The sequence below is a fragment of the Staurois parvus genome, unplaced genomic scaffold (assembly GCF_062004578.1).
Source record: "Staurois parvus isolate SC_StPar_1 unplaced genomic scaffold, SC_StPar_1.0 ptg000636l, whole genome shotgun sequence".
Classification (NCBI taxonomy): domain Eukaryota; kingdom Metazoa; phylum Chordata; class Amphibia; order Anura; family Ranidae; genus Staurois; species Staurois parvus.
Genome location: NW_028318432.1, coordinates 11,422,877 through 11,439,033, shown reverse-complemented (window position 1 = coordinate 11,439,033; position 16,157 = coordinate 11,422,877). Strand labels below are relative to the sequence as shown.

General features: G+C 38.9%; 1 protein-coding gene across 4 annotated transcripts in view; it reads left to right on the top strand.

Moving 5' to 3' along the window:
- Positions 1-16,157, top strand: part of MPP7 (MAGUK p55 scaffold protein 7) — a 525,083-nt gene that overhangs the window by 220,045 nt on the left and 288,881 nt on the right. For all 4 annotated transcript variants that reach the window (XM_089693824.1, XM_089693825.1, XM_089693827.1 and 1 more), the window contains one exon: positions 14,455-14,573. In XM_089693824.1, coding sequence (XP_089549950.1) covers positions 14,455-14,573 — 119 coding nt within the window. The remainder of the gene's footprint in view (positions 1-14,454; positions 14,574-16,157) is intronic.

Below are 16,157 nucleotides of genomic sequence, written 5' to 3'. Positions count from 1 at the left end.
TCAGTTTACTAAAGGTACAGACCTGCTGGATCTATCTGCACATTATGTTTTCAATTTTTGCAGTATTTTGTACTGGCTGTTCAGAAAAATTCTAGCACATCATTTTGGTCTGTAGCCTGTTCAGCTCTTATCCCTGCATGCTTTTTATGTATAAGAGTCATTTGTAAAGTGTTACTACACCCAGGACCCTGCATTCATTATATCTGGTCTCCCACAGTACACACAACATGAAAATGCAATTATTTTAGTAAATATAAACTGCTAAATACCTTTTCTCATCAGCAATGTATAGCAGTCTTGTGACTTCTATCAGTGTACAGCTGAGCACTGATTAATCTTGTAGGAGGAGTTATCATTCCGTTCTCACTATCCTATGAGGCTGCATAACCCCTGACCTTTTGTCTGGAAAGTTCTGATTGGCCCTGTGCTGATCACATGCACCCTCCCAAAGAAAAAAAACTCTAGTCATACACACTAAGCTGAGCATGTACACAGTGACTCCTAGAGCTCTGTACTATCAGCAGATGGATTGGGGACAGTAGAAGAAGGAGAGGATCAGAGAAGATAGGATCAAACTGCCTTTTTACACAGTGTGGAGGATTAACTGCTTAGGTTCCACAGTGAGTATAACAAGCATGCTTTACTGTATATACAGACTGATTTTACTGTTGTGGGTTTAATAACACTTTCTGTTTCTGCTATGGGCCTGTTTGTTGTGCCTTTATTTAAAATAAGGAATTAATACATATAAATATTTTTTTCCAGACAAATAAGGCATTCTTTTGACGATATTGACTTGCAAAGTTGTTACTTTCTATGCAATCAATAAAAAATAAAAATGACTGGTGTTTGTTTTAAAACAACTACAGTTTTTAGGAGATTGAAATCGTAATAATTGAAAAAAAACAGAACATGGATAAAATAGTAAAAATGGTCAAGATGTAACAACTTTCAAAATCCTAAAAATAAAGTATTGCTACTGAACGGGAGTATAATAAAAAGAAATTGAAGACGGACAGAAAGGTAACTCTTTGTACATCAGCATAAATGATTAGGTGAACAGATTCTGCCAGCAATGCAGTAACAGAAGACAGTAGGATTATTAAATTGATACATCAGGATAAAGATCAATATTTTTTTAAACAAAGTGACAGTTGTTTTGGGCCGTTTCCAATTAGATTTGCAAATTACAGTCACGTGGGCTAAAATAAAGATACTTGCTAACCTTGTGTGAAATCTTTGTAAATTGAGGCAAATTGAAAGCTGTTGGAATAATGGAAAAACTATTAGCGTCATCTTTTTTTTTTTTTTTGATAGCTATTGGGTGCAACAGAAAAAGTTGCAAAAATTACATTTCACATAGTCTTGTTTCTGAACATGGGTCAGTTTCAGTGCAGTCCATAGTCAGCCCTTTATTTGATTCTTCTGTGTATTGGGATTACTTCTCGGGTGTCCGGGAATGCTTAGCCAATATATTCCAGCCAGCTTCATATTTGAAGCAGACCACACCTTCAAAACAGTTAGGAGCCTTATGGCATCCTTTTGTTATTTACTATCAGTCATTTTTTTTTTAACTGTTTTTATTATTATTCTTGAAAATGCTGACAGTTGTCTTTATATTCTTCTTTACTGAAAAAAAGAAAAAAAAAAGTCCTGCATATTTTCAAGTTTTACAGCCCACCAGACCTAGTATAGAACGGGCCAAAAAATATACATCGTAAAAGAGGGAAAGAGAAAAAAAAAAAATCCGGAAAGCTTTCCAATGACATAAAACGCTGGAATGTAAGGTAACATTTTGGGGGGAAATTTAATGTAATATGTGTTGGAAAGCTTGTGAGTGATATTTTATTTCCCCTTCAATTAAGAATGTCTGTAATTTAACTGGGCATAGTTTATTAACAGGAACACCAGTGCCGGTCGGGTGGATTATAGATTCTCTTTCTATTACTACTGTGTATATAACCGCGGGGAATGTTCTTCCAGCTCCTTGTACTCCCCGTTTAGTAGACATGTTAATGTACATTTACTGCACCTTGAAGTGCTCTATACATTATAGGTGTCCCCTTGGAAGGCAGACAGAGCTGTTATGACTTTTGTGGGTTCTCCAAATTTTTTTTAGGCAATGTTTCAGTGAAGCAGCTTATATATGTGTAATCAAAACTATTTTACCTGTCTGTATTTGTTATTCTGTTAAGCTTGTTTTGTGATCCACGCACCTCTGCCACAATACATAGCTAGATGGTGATAAGAGCATTTGTCATGTTTCATTTGTATGTCAACAATTCATTTTACATTATCTTCCATAACTCTTTCCCACCTGCCCCAGCATCCCTTAAACAAGTTTTGAATGCCGGGGGGTGGTCGATCGTGTAACCACTGTGATTGGTTGTCACAGTGGTCACATGATCGGGTGCCGGTCCTGCCGACTACTGATCATTAGCAGGGACCAAGAACTGTCTATCACAGCTCAGTCTCTTTGCTGTAAGTATCCAGTTAGCTGCCCAGCAATACATATTTACTGCATGTGGGAATTAAAGCCCACCCTTTTCACACTGCACATATGTGCTAGTCATAGGGGTTAAAGTGACACTAAACTCATATTTTTTTGTAAAAAAAAATAAATGCAATATGTTTAAAGTGGTTCTAAAGGCTCAAGGTTTTTTACTTTCATGCATTCTATGCATGAAAGTAAAAAACCTTCTGTGTGCAGCAGTGCCTCTAAGCCCTCTCAAGACTTACCTGAGCCCCATCGAGATCCAGCGATGTGCACGACAGCCTCTGCTATCCTGGGTCTCTGCCTCCTCATTGGCTAAGCGGGAGCCATTGGCTCTGGTTGCTGTCAATTAGAACCAGTCAGCCAATGAGAAGAAAGAGGGGGCAGGTCCAAGCTGCTGCTCCATGTCTGAATGGATACACAGAGCAGCGGGTGCCCCCCATAGCAAGCTGCTTGCTTGTAGGGGCACCCGACAGAAAGGAGGAGCTAGAAGGGAGAACCTGCGAGGGACCCGAGAAGAGGAGGATCGGGGTTGCTCTGTGCAAAACCACTGCACACAGCAGGTAAGTATAGACATGTTTATTATTTAAAAAAACAAAAAACTTTTAGTATCACTTTAAATATTAGTAGAATGTGTTTTCTATCTCTTCTTACCTTTGTTTTATCTCTCAAATGCAAGCTTTTTTTTCTGCTATTCTCAGACGTCCTGTTCTATGGTGGCTCCCTTCATTCTCCATGCCTCCTTGTGTATAGGAATGTAGCCACCCTTTCCTGCTCACCCCTGAGTATGGACTACATCTACCTGCAGGCACACTCAGCTCTATGGAAATTGTAGTATGCACAAAGCAGAACCTATGCTTAGAAATAACGGCACTACTTGCTTTACCCACTTAAGGACCGGGCCTATTCTGACACTTTTTGTTTACAAGTAAAAGTCAATATTTTTGTTGCTAGAAAATTACTTAGAACCCCCAAACATTATAAATATATATTTTTTTAGCAGAGGCCCGAATGAATAAAATGGTAGCTGATGCAATTTTTTATGTCGCACAGTATTTGTGCTGTGGTTTTTCAAACGTAATTTTTTTGGAAAAAATACACTTTAATGAATTTTTAAAAATGCAATATATAACCCAATTATTTGTAAAATATGAAAGATGATGTTCCTCTGAAGAAATTGGTACGTAACATGTCATGCTTTCAAATTGTGAACACTTGTGGAATGGCGCCAAACTATGGTACTTAAAAATCTTTATAGATGTCGCTTTAAAAATGTTTACAGATAAAATGTAGAGTTACAGAGGAGGTCTAGGGCTAGAATTATTGCTCTCACTATAACGGGTGCAGCGATACCTCACATGTGCAGTGCGAACTCCGTTTGCATATGTGGGCATGATCTACATATGTGTTTGCTACTGCTGGCAAGGATGGAGGGGCAAGGGCGCTTTATATATATATTTTTACATTTATTTTATTAAAAAAATTTTTTTTTTAACACTATTCCTTTAATTTTTTTTAGCACTTTTATTGCTGTCAAAAGAAATGTAAACATCTGTAAATAACAATAATGCAGGACAGGTCCTCTGTATGCAGAGATTTGGGGTCCATAAGATCCCACATCTCTCCTCTACAATGGAAAGATTAAAAAAAAAAAAAAAAAAAAACACTGATCCAACGCTTTCCAAAAAAAAAGCTTTGTTTACATTAGCTATGAGCCGGATTTGACGTCACAACATCACTCCCGGCCTCCTAGGCCATAGAGATGAGCCATCTTTTCTCTGCTAATCTCTATGGCTTGCTGACTCATTTGCCGGATTGATTCCTGTGTTTTCCTGATGAGACACGTAAGCCCGAGAACAACTGTAAAGCAGCAGGGGGGATGAATCGATCCCTCCCACCACATCTATCCAGCTGCTAATCAGCCGCCTGGATCACTTTTAACAGAGCAGCAGCTGCTGAAAATTTTCATACCAGGGTCATGGCATCTAGATGCAGCCATAACCCAGTATTAAACTGTAAAGTAATTACATGTGTTCCCAGTTGGGCAGTCGGTAGGTGGTCACACTAGTAGTAGTGAGGTCCATCAGTGGAAGATCAGGAGCATGCACAGGACAAAAACAATCCTGACAAGAAGGGTAAGAGTTTTTAAAATAATAATTTTAAAAAAACACAGCCGTTGTATAATTGGCTTTTCCAGATTCCAGTTGTGGGTTTGAAGTTGGCGCCCCCTTTTATTATTTATTTATTGGTATTTTAGAACTGTTGTTTTTAAAAAATTATTTTAGTGTCACTTTAAGATGGATCCTACACTCAAGCGATACATTGGGAAGCATTAACGTACGTTTTTGCACACATTGACATGTTGCATTAAACCAATAGAATGGCCAAAAAAAGTGCATGACTCTTTTTTTTCAAATCTCAGAATTCTCATTCTCACAGAATGTACGTTGTGGATTCACTGCGGTGCTTTGTGAGTTGCACTGTACAGTGCGTTGGGGTGCCATTGACAATATATGGCTCTGCCCATAGAGCAGATGTGTTGTGGCAGCATGTGTGCATATTTTTGGCACACTTTGGTGCAATGTATATTTTGTGTATATAGAATAATTTATTATACCCATAGTTGAAGTGATTCTAAGCCCTGGTTCACACTGATGCAAATTGTCATGTGATTTGACCGTTCAAATCGCATCCAATGATCGGCAATGGAACCGTTCTAATCACCGATTAGAAAAGTAGTTTCTGCACCACCTTTGAAAATTTGAGGTGCGACTTGCATGTGCATGAAGTCACACAGATGTCTGTGAAGTCGCACCCAAAGTCAAACTGCCATCCGACTTTATAATCGTGTGACTTCAAGTGAAGTCGCACAATTTCAAAGTCGGATCCAGTGTGAACCAGGGCTAATAGAAATAATACACAATAAATAAATAAATACCAAACATGGTATACTTACCTGTTCTGTGTAATGGTTTTGCACAGAGCAGCCCTGATCCTCTTCTTTTTGGGTCCCCTGCCAATGGTTCTGGCTCCTCCCCCATGCTGCTTCTTGCTATGGGGGCACATGGGCAGGCTCGCTCCCAAGCCATGCATATACACAAGAGCGCAGCGCGGCCCTGTCCCTACTCTCTCCTCGTTGGTTCACTGGCTGTGATTGACAGCAACAGGAGCCAATAGCTCCCGCTGCTATGTGAGCCAATGAAGAGAGTGAGCGACCCAGGAGAGCCACTGCTCTCATGCACATCTCGAGATTGGATCGAGATTGGGCTCAAGTAAGTATAATGGGGGGGGGGGGGGGGTCTGGGGAAGGGGGGGGGATAGTTACACCCAGAAGGTTTTTTACTTTCATGCATAGAATGCACTATGGTAAAAAAAAAAACCTTGAGCCTTTAGAACCACTTTGAGTTAAACATTACAGCAATTAAATACAACATATAAGTTATCTGGGTCTACTTTGGTAATTTTCTGTTGAACATATTCTATGGTCCTTTAATCAGTCGATGTGAGGTCTGTAGAACAGGGGACTATAGAATGCTTTTATTATTGTCTGTACAGTAATAACTATTAATAGCCCCACCATAGAATGCTTTTATTATTGTCTGTACAGTAATAACTATTAATAGCCCCACCATAGAATGCTTTTATTATTGTCTGTACAGTAATAGGCTATTATTAGCCCTACCTAGTTTTGCAGTCATTTTCAACTACTGCGGCAGTGCCTGGGATAACCCATGCTCCTCATGTCTAAGGTTTGTCTGCATTGCTGTGTAATTGTGCATGCTACACATCCATGCATCAATCACTCCTAGCATCTATAGGTAAATAGACACATTCAGACATCCATTAAATGTGGAACGCTGAGTCAGTAATAACAAGAGTGCCCCAGTCCCAGATGTTCCTCATCACATTAAAGATGATTGACAGGTCGAGTATGATTGCATGTCATGCCCAGCAAAATGGATAGTCGGAGACAATAATTCCAAGTCATTTGCATTGAGGAGTTTCGGAATGCGCTGTACCATGTCGGATTGATTCTAAACAGATGCGAGGAAAGAACACATCATTTGAGCTATTCACAAATCTCATAGACTGTGCGCTTTCTAAACATTGGGGCACTATGGATGAAATAAATATTTATATTGGCTGCTGCAGATTCCCTTTCATGTGAAATCAGTAAATAGGAACAGAAGATTGACAGCTCAGTTGTAATTACGGGTATTTTATGCCCACCTGTAAAATTTTTTATATTATTTGTTACTATGGTAGATGTACTTTTTTGTATATTGATACTTCAGATTTGGCACTGAAGTTCCTTTCCACTTTGAGGAAATATCAGAACGGAAGCCACCATTACTTATTTGCTTACCTTGGTTTAGGATCCTCAATCTGTTTTACGTCCCAATGACTTGGTAACCTGGAACAAGCATGCAGCCAGTGAAGTCTGAAAAGTTTATTTTCTCTTCTTGCTTGCTTGTTCAAGGTAAATGACTCAACTTGTAATGAGGTTGGGATCAGGATGACAACTTTGGAGCCCAAGACAGCAGTGCCAGATCTCACATATCTATGCTCCCAGTTTCCATTTAAAGTGGTTGTAAACCTCAGACATGAAATGTGAACAAAGCATATCCCTTTGTAGTGTGTACCTGTCTCAATCCAGAGCAATATGTATCATTTCTGTCTAATGCAAGTGTACAATCCCAACGTACACGTTCCTGCGTTGAATAATGGCTGTGTATATGAATGGGTGCTGAGGTGACCATCGGCTGGAACCAAACAAAATCAACATGGGAGAATGTCACCAGCACACTGAGGATCTCCAATATGGGTCAGGCATATGACGGGGCCCTGCGAGACTCCGAAACGTTGCTTTGCTATAACTATGTGATTGTTAATTAAAGCTTTTGGACCCATATTGGAGATCCTCATTGTGCTGGTGACATTCTTTCTTGTTGATTTCTTTCTAATGTGTTGTTCCTCTGCTATATGCCTGAATCACTTCTGACAGGTTTTGCTGACATGGAGAAGAAAGGTGACAGGGGAAGGTGCTCCAGCACACAGCCTATGATTGACAGCCTCAGCTCTGTTCCTGTGTGCTGCGTGAAGGGTAGTGTGTCTCTTCCCTTCAATCAGCTCTCAGAGCTGTTCTTGCTGAGGTCTGCATAGTGTGTAACTTCAACAACCCACTATCTGCTTTCTGAAAGCTTATATAAGCGGTATAAATTCAGCACTTTAAATAGATGTAGGAAAGAGAAGCATGCAGATTAACAAGTAAAACTTGTTGTAGGAGGATTTGTTTCATTTCTGTGTATCACCTGGGGCCAGTCATTCCACTGGGCATATGTATGGGTTTACAACCACTTTAAGGGGACACTCACTTGCCTTTGTAGCTACTACATCCCCCAGACGAAGCTACGTTTTTCCCTGTGGCGCAACGCATTGGGGAGGGGCAGTGACGTCACCACGTATCGGATCATCATTACGGCAAGTACTGACAGAGTGTGTCAACATTTCTGCGAGGCTGATCATTACCGCATCCTGCGGTTAAAATTACATTACATGCGTACTTATTGTTGAAATAATGTGAGTGCAATATGGGAGCACATTAAAGAGTGTTTATATATACCTTGGATAAGGCACCATATCTTTCATTTTTTCTCCTATGGGTCATACGAGGATACATTGAGCATTGGAGTGAGGAGAGGCTCTAGGAGGGAGAAATTCTTGTGTCTACATAGGCTCAGAAGACAATCCACAGGTTTCCATCCATATCACCATAAGCAGCTTAAAAGGAGAGTATATTACTAGCATCTTCTCCCTGCTGATCTTTAAAAACTTTTTTTGCACACTTCTTTTCTTTTTTGCACGTTTGCTGCTGATCTTTATGAATTCATATAATTTTTAAAACATTTATTTTTCATATATACATACATATATATATATATATATATATATATATATATATACATATATATATATACATATATATATATATATATACATATATATATATATATATATATATATATATATATATATATATATATATATATATATATATATATACATATATATATATATATATATATATATATATATATATATATATATATATATTTATTTTTTACTTTGCACTATTTGCACATTGGACTTTATGAATTAATTTATTTATTTCTTTTTAATGAGCTATTTATAATTATTTTTGTTTTACACATTTGCACAGTGAATTTTATGAATTTATTTTTTTATTTTTAATGAGATATTTATATTGTAAAATTATCACTATTGGATTTAATCACACACTTTTTTACTTATATGTTTTACCAAACACTATGGTAATATAATTAGATTAATTTAGGTAATGCAGTCGATAAGTTGATATTGTCACAACATATATTAATTAGTGGTATTTTTTGAATACATAGCATTGGCACGGTAATATTAGAGTGCGGTTAATTATTTATTATCTCTACGTAGTTCACATCTTATGAGGGTGAGAAAAAATTCCAGCGATCTAATATACTGATTTCTAACTCCAGTGGCTCACAGGTTCATTTAAATAATATGAGTACTGATACTTTCGGTCATATTCTCGCCGATGCCGAGTACCGATACTTTTCAGTGCAATTTGCATCAATACAAAATGTATGGACACAAACTGCACCGCAAAGAATAGCATGCAATTTGAACAGGAATGCGATTCCTTAGATTCCTCTTAGATCTGCTTATTTTTTGGGTCATCGACTGGGGCAGAATAACAACCAGACAACCAGCATTATCAGAAGCAGGTTGGCGAAGGTAGCCTTGTGTTTGTTCATGACCTGTTCACATTGAAAAGATTAATTGTGTTACTTTACATTACATGATTCACATTGATTGATAAAAGTGACAGGTCCACCTTAAGAACAGATACCAGAATGTCACACTTGATAATAGCACCATACCCTTGAGATACATATATTCTGAGTAATTCAAACACATTCAAAACACTTATGACAAGTTTTCAGCAGTTTTGGATTGGTGCGATTTCACAGTCTTCAGAGAGGGATTTAGGTGTTGTTGGACAGTAACCATTTTGTACCCTAACAATTAAAGCGGTAGTGAAATCTGAACAAAAAAAAAAAAAACTTCTCCCTGAAAATGAAGGGCATAAGTGTTATTGTGACTCCCATTAGGAGAGACTTCCCTTCAAGTGGCTGTGAAGGCTGAAGGTTTTTTTACCTCTATGCATTCTATACATGAAGGTAAAATCCTTCTTTGTGTTGCTCCCCCTACTACTCATCTGAGCCCCCTCTCTATCCAGTGATGTGCACGGGAGCCTCTGAGGTGGCGGGTCTCTCTCTTCCCATTGGAGAGACAACAATGGTAGACATTGGCTCCCACTTCTGTCAATTACAGTCAGTGAGCCAATGGGGAGAGATTGGAGGGCAGGTTCATATGTCTTATGGACGCATAGAGCGGGGCTCAGGAGCGAGTACTCACCAGTGCCCCCACAGCAAGTGGCTTGCTATTGAGGGCACTGGTCAAGGTGGAGGAGCCAGGAGTGCCAGCGGGGGAACCAAGAAGAGGGTCGGGGCTGCTCTGTGCAAAACCCTCGCAGAGAGCCAGGTAAGTATAACATGTTTATCATTTAAAAAAAACAAACAAAAAAACAAAAAACAAAATGAAGGTTTAAAGCTAAGCCCTCCAGCAGGCATATCTCACCACTGATAGGGCTTCCACCTTCACCCAGTCTTCTTTCCGGGTTTGTGGGCTCTGGCCATTTGAATGGCTGAGCCGCGATGACATCACTTCAGTGCACACATATAGGAGCCACCCAGTAAGCCATCCCTTCAGAGCACAGTGTGCATGTGCCAGTGATGTCACAGTCTGCTACAGATGTGAATATCTCCTAAACTGTGCACATTTAGGAGAAATTCCTTCTACCTACAGGTGAGCTGTATTATAAGCTAGTCTGTAGGTACATGTCCCCAGGAGGTGTTTACTACCGCTTTAAACCTTAAGGCTCCATTCACCCCTATGCAGTTTGCTTTTTGTCTGTTTTGCAGTGCCTTTTGCTGTTCGTTTTGTGTTTTTCTACACGCGTTTTTGACACAATTTGGGTGCGTTTTTTTGTTCAGCTGTTTTTTTTTTTTTTATTTATTTTGTTTTTTGTTAAAGTGGAATTTTTTTGGTTGCTGGTCAGAATAAAAATGCATTTCAGCAGCTTCCCCATTGAACTCTATTGAAGCAAAAACGCTTATTTTTGCTTTTAAAAAAGTCCCTGATCCTTTCCAAAAATGCAGCAACTCAAAAAAGCATAGATGTGAACATGTCCCATAGGAAACCATGTTAAATGGACTGTAGTGTGTTTCTGCAAAAAGCACTAAGAAACGCATTGGTGTGAACAAAGCCTTAGGCCTCATGTACACGGGGTGTTTGGAAAACTCTTCTGAGCGACGGAAACTGACTGCTGGAAAACGTAGGTTAAAAAACGTCAGTTTAGCCGCGCTTGCATACCACGTTTTTTGGTGCAATTGCGTTTAGAAGCGGTTTTAAAAGATAACCTCAGGAGACTTTCCTAAATGCCTAGAATGCACTGAAAAATAGTAAAATAACTATTATTATTAGACAGGATTTATATAGCGCCAACAGTTTGCGCCGCACTTTACAATATAAAGGAGACAGTACAATTACAATACATTTCAGTACAGAAGGAATATGAGGGCCCGGCTCGTGGAGCTTACAATCTAAAGGAAGGGGGAGATGATACAAAAGGTGATAGCTGCGGGGGATGATCTGGTGGAGGTGATCCAAGTACAGTTCTTAGTTGGAGGTGGGGTAGGTTTCCCCGAAGAAGTGTGTTTTCAAAGATCATCTAAAGGTAGACAGGGTTGGGGCTGACCAGACATTTTGTGGTAGGGAGTTCCAGAGGATGGGAGAGGCTCTGGAGAAGTCCTGGAGGCGAGCGTGGGAGGAGGTGATGAGTGAGCTAGAGAGGAAGATATCTTGGGAGGAGCAGAGTGGGCAATTTGGGCAGTATCTGCGGATGAGGTTGGCGATGTAGCTGGGGCAGTGTTGTGGATGGCTTTTTTTATTTCAGACATTTTGAGAGGACTAGAGAGAGCAGAAGCAGAGAGAGCAGTATGTGTTGAGATGACCTGTCTTTTCTGGTTGTATTCACTATGGATCCCATCATGAGCATAATGAAGCACGTTCTACCATTTTTTTCCTTCACACGAAACCTGGAACTGACTGCACTGGTGTACTAGGTCCATTTGAATACATGGAAAACGCTTTGCATGCATTTCTGATTATGAAAAAAGGCTCTGGATAGCCTCTGGACATGGAACAGTTAAAAAATGCTTCTAAACGCAAACGCTTATAAATGTGGTTAACCGTGTTTACAAGAGTTTGGTGTTTGAAACGCCGGTAAAATCTACTCCTAAACGCAAGTTTGGTGCGTTCAAAAAATGACTGTAAACTCAACTGCAGTAAACTACTATGGTGTCCGTTTATGAACCAGTGGTAAATGATCGCTGCTCAGTTCTCCGGCATTCTCGGAGAACACAGTTTTCCTATGAATGCCTTTTATGAAGCAGTTCTCCGAAGGAAGGGAGAACGGTCTACAAACGCTGGAGAACGGTCTACAAACGGTGGAAAGCGGCTGATTTTACTATAATCTCGCGAGATTACAGTAAAAGATCAGTTTACTAAGCAGAGGTAAATTATCGCTGCTTAGTTTGCGATTCCTCCGATTCTCTAGCTCTGGGCTGGAGAATCTGGAGGGAGAACACAGATCTCCAGTAAAGGGCTGAACACGTTCTCCGCTGATCTCCTGAGTGTCATAAACTGTGAATGACCAGAGAAAAGCTGCAATCCTCTGAATCGCAGTTATTCTCTGTGTCATAAATGTACACCTATGTGTACATGAAATTCTGAAGACCCTCTGCACACTGGTATATACCCTTTCAAGCAGACTATGCAATAAATAGGGATATTTGGTTCACACATATTGCAATACATGCTTAAGCTGGCCAACTGCGTCAAAGTAATCCCTCTATGGCCAGATCTACTCTGCTCTGCCTACACAAATGCTACTATTGACACAATGCTAGCATAGGGGAAAAGACGCAATGGGGAGAGCTACAAGGTTCATGTACATGGACAAATAGGAAAACATTAGGGAGAGTTCAGGGGCTGCTGAAAAAAATGCTGCACAGCTCCTGAACGTCAGTTTAGCATCTGCAGTGTACATGAACCCTTAGGTGATACTAGTTGGATTTTATGGGTCCTGCATGGAGATTTGTGACTGTATACTGCCTAAATATTTCTTTTCATCCTTTACACAATTCCACAATGAAATCTGGGTTTGCTTAAGAGCTCAGTCCAACTCTGCAGAAAATGCTGTTCTGTCCACACAGAGTCTGCACACACTGATATCCTATAGAGTGGGTTGAAGGAGATCTTGGTACAGAATGCAGTGTCTGTTAAATCCCCAAGCCTGTGAGCACCGTTTTCAGGAGTGTGTTCTTTGGGCGCCCCTATTACCGCTAACACCACAGCTCTGCTTGGCAAATAACGATGCGCATTTATTTTCCACTTGGCAATAATAAATATATATTAGTTTCTTTGAGTTGAAAAGACTTTTCTCTACATTCAAGGGACTAACTGTATCATGTTCTGAGCTTATGAACAAGATTTTGAGAAGCCGCTTACGATAAAGATCTCTTCTTTGACCTCAGCAAACAAGTGTAACTGGAGAGCTCGTGTTTATGTATTCGCAAAAGGACATTCATGCCCCATGCCAGTCGATGGAAAAAACAAATAAGGAACAGTGGGTTTTTATAGCATAGGATTACATTTTTAATGGCACTTAGAGGGTCACGAAGGCTTGGCCATGACATCTCATTGATACAGAATTTAGATTAGTGTCCAAAATTTGGAATTTCCTTTTACAGTCTTTTTACCCAGCATTTTTTTTTGGGTTAAGCGTCATGTAAAAGTTGGCTTTTTGATGAACAGCGACAGTGATCCTGACTAAAAATAATAGCAGGAGCATGTAGTGGGGACCCCCTGAGATTTCTCATGTTTTTGTAGACAGCAAGCAGAAAAAAATGTGAATTTGTCCTCTTTACCTCTAGTAATCCCCCTGGAAAATGAAACATGTGCTATGAATTGATAGCGGCTCATGACATGTCAGTTCCCCATAGAGACTTGTGCAGTCAGTGCGGCTACATTCTTGGACTGCCGCTCGAAGGTTTGTGTATATGATAGATGGTTGTTGCCTGTGTGTGCTACTCCTAGAACACTGTGCTACTGTTTGCTTTGCAAGCTTGCTTAAGTACGCCTTTAACTACTAGTTACTGTAGTATGATGAGATGATATTAACAGAAATTGAAAAACGGAAAGCAATCCTTTGGTGTTAAAAATGAACTATGATGTTGTACATTTCAGCAGTGTTTTGATACATGCCGTCTGTTTCCCCTCTGTATTGTTTCATTTCTTGAGCGATTCTATGGAATATATATATATATATATATATATATTTTTTTTTTATGGGGCGTTTGAAAATACAAATCTTAATTGAGCTATAAATTAAAAAAAAAAAGTTTTATTTCAAAGTAAGTGTAGTCATAGTTCCGCGGACCACCCGATTTCGTTTTTGGAAATTGTTCCGTTTTGGTGAGTCATTGGCTTGTCTCGGTGGAAATGGAAAAGTGATTAAGTCACATTGTATGTTGTTAAAAAAAAAATATTAAGTAAATAAAATAATTTTGGATTGATAAAAGCAGACGTGTTCCTTTTGTTAAAAAAAAAATAATATTGTTCTTCTATTCTTTTGACATTGAGTCCATTTACAGACCTTTTTAGGTAATTTTTTTTTTTTTTTTTTTAATTGAGGAACGTTGGGCAAGCCATTGGACTGAGTTGTTAGGTGAAATTAATGAGATTACATTTTCTGTTTTATTTTCGTTTTATAGGTCTGTATGAGCTCTTGGCTACACTACCGGCCCAGCTGCAGCCGCATGTGGACAGCCAAGAAGACCTGACCTTCCTCTGGGATATGTTTGGTGAAAAAAGTCTCCATTCACTGGTAAAGGTAAGCCCCACTGAAATACTATTCTAGATTCAGAGTACACATTATACAGGATTATGGTTTGATGGCCTTGAAACTTCAGACACGGTGTTGGCATAGCATGGAAATGACAAATTCACATTTGTCAGAACCGCTGTAGCAGAAGCAAGGGTTGATTTTTATATCAGAAGGCTGTAACGAAGGGAAGAAAGTCATCTTAGTTGACTGTTGGCAGTTTAGCTCTCTCTGTAGACAAACCATTTCCTGAAATGTTTCACTTTGAAAATTGTTTTATGTTTGGGAACAACTCTGGAAAATGAACATTTGACTTCTGATTACCCCAAGGCAGGTTTAATTTTTTGGGATGCAGACACACAAATGCTTGTCTAATTTTCTGGCTTATGTAGTGTGTTTTCTCCCGACTTATTTATGTATGTGTTCTGTCTCCTTTTCCCCAGTGTAATATTATATAACTGTTTTGCATTTAAGTGTGCAACAAAACAAAATGCAGATTTATAAAACCGAAAAATCTGTACTTCGTTTTTTTTTTTCTGTCTTTATACTTTTCCTAAAGTCAGCTGGAGGTTGTTAAAGTATGTGCCAGTTTAGCTTTACTTTCAAGCACTTTTGGAACACAAAAATCTAGGGTGCTGTGATATGACAACTTATACCAGCTTCTGTGGTTACAAGCCTGGCCCTGCCCCCTCCTAAAGCCTTGTACACATGATGAGAATATCGGACGAACGATCATTCGTTTTTTGTTTTTTTTCCTTGCTAGTCTCAAATCGAAAATGAAAAGGTTACTAAAGTTACGAAAATTCTCGTACAACAGAATACTACTTCGGAAGAGATGTAATGTTTTGTATTGCAATGTATTCTTTTTTTTCTGAGCATGCTTGGTCTTTGGCACTCGATTATTTTCGGACGAATCCTGTACTGATTAAACAAAAATCATTCTGTTATTGTATGAGAATTTTTTTATGCTTATCAGTTTGGATAAATTTGCATGCAATGTTGTGATCGGCTCTCAAAAGTTGTGTACTAGCAATCAGATTATTGGATGATCTCTCCCAAAGTGGTATTTTTCATCTTTTTTTAATCATCATGTGTACTAGGTAAAAGCTTCTGTGTCTACTTATGACCAGGGAGGACATCCATCATAAGGATGGGGCAATAATTAAACGTGGAGAGGGTGGGGCTAGGTTTTTTACTAAGACGGGTTAAATTAAATTTGTCTATGGACGAAAAGAAAAAAAAAAAAAAGAAAGAAAGGCCGCTAGTTCATTATTTATAACTACAGGCGTACCTCGGTTTACAAATTTAATTTGTTCCGTGGGACTTTTCGTATTGCGAAAAATTTGTAAACTGAAACCGGTTTCCTGTAGGAATGCATTGAAAGCCAATTAATCCGTTCTGGAGGTCAGAAAAAAGTAAAAAAAAAAAAATGATTTTATCTGTTGAAAACTCTTTATAAAGTGCACTTTAAAGGCAAAAATACTATACTGGGACATGATTAAAAATTAATTCGTAAATGTATTGAAAACCAATTAATCCGTTCGTATTGCAAAAAACATTTGTAAATGCATTGAAAACCAATTAATCCGTTCT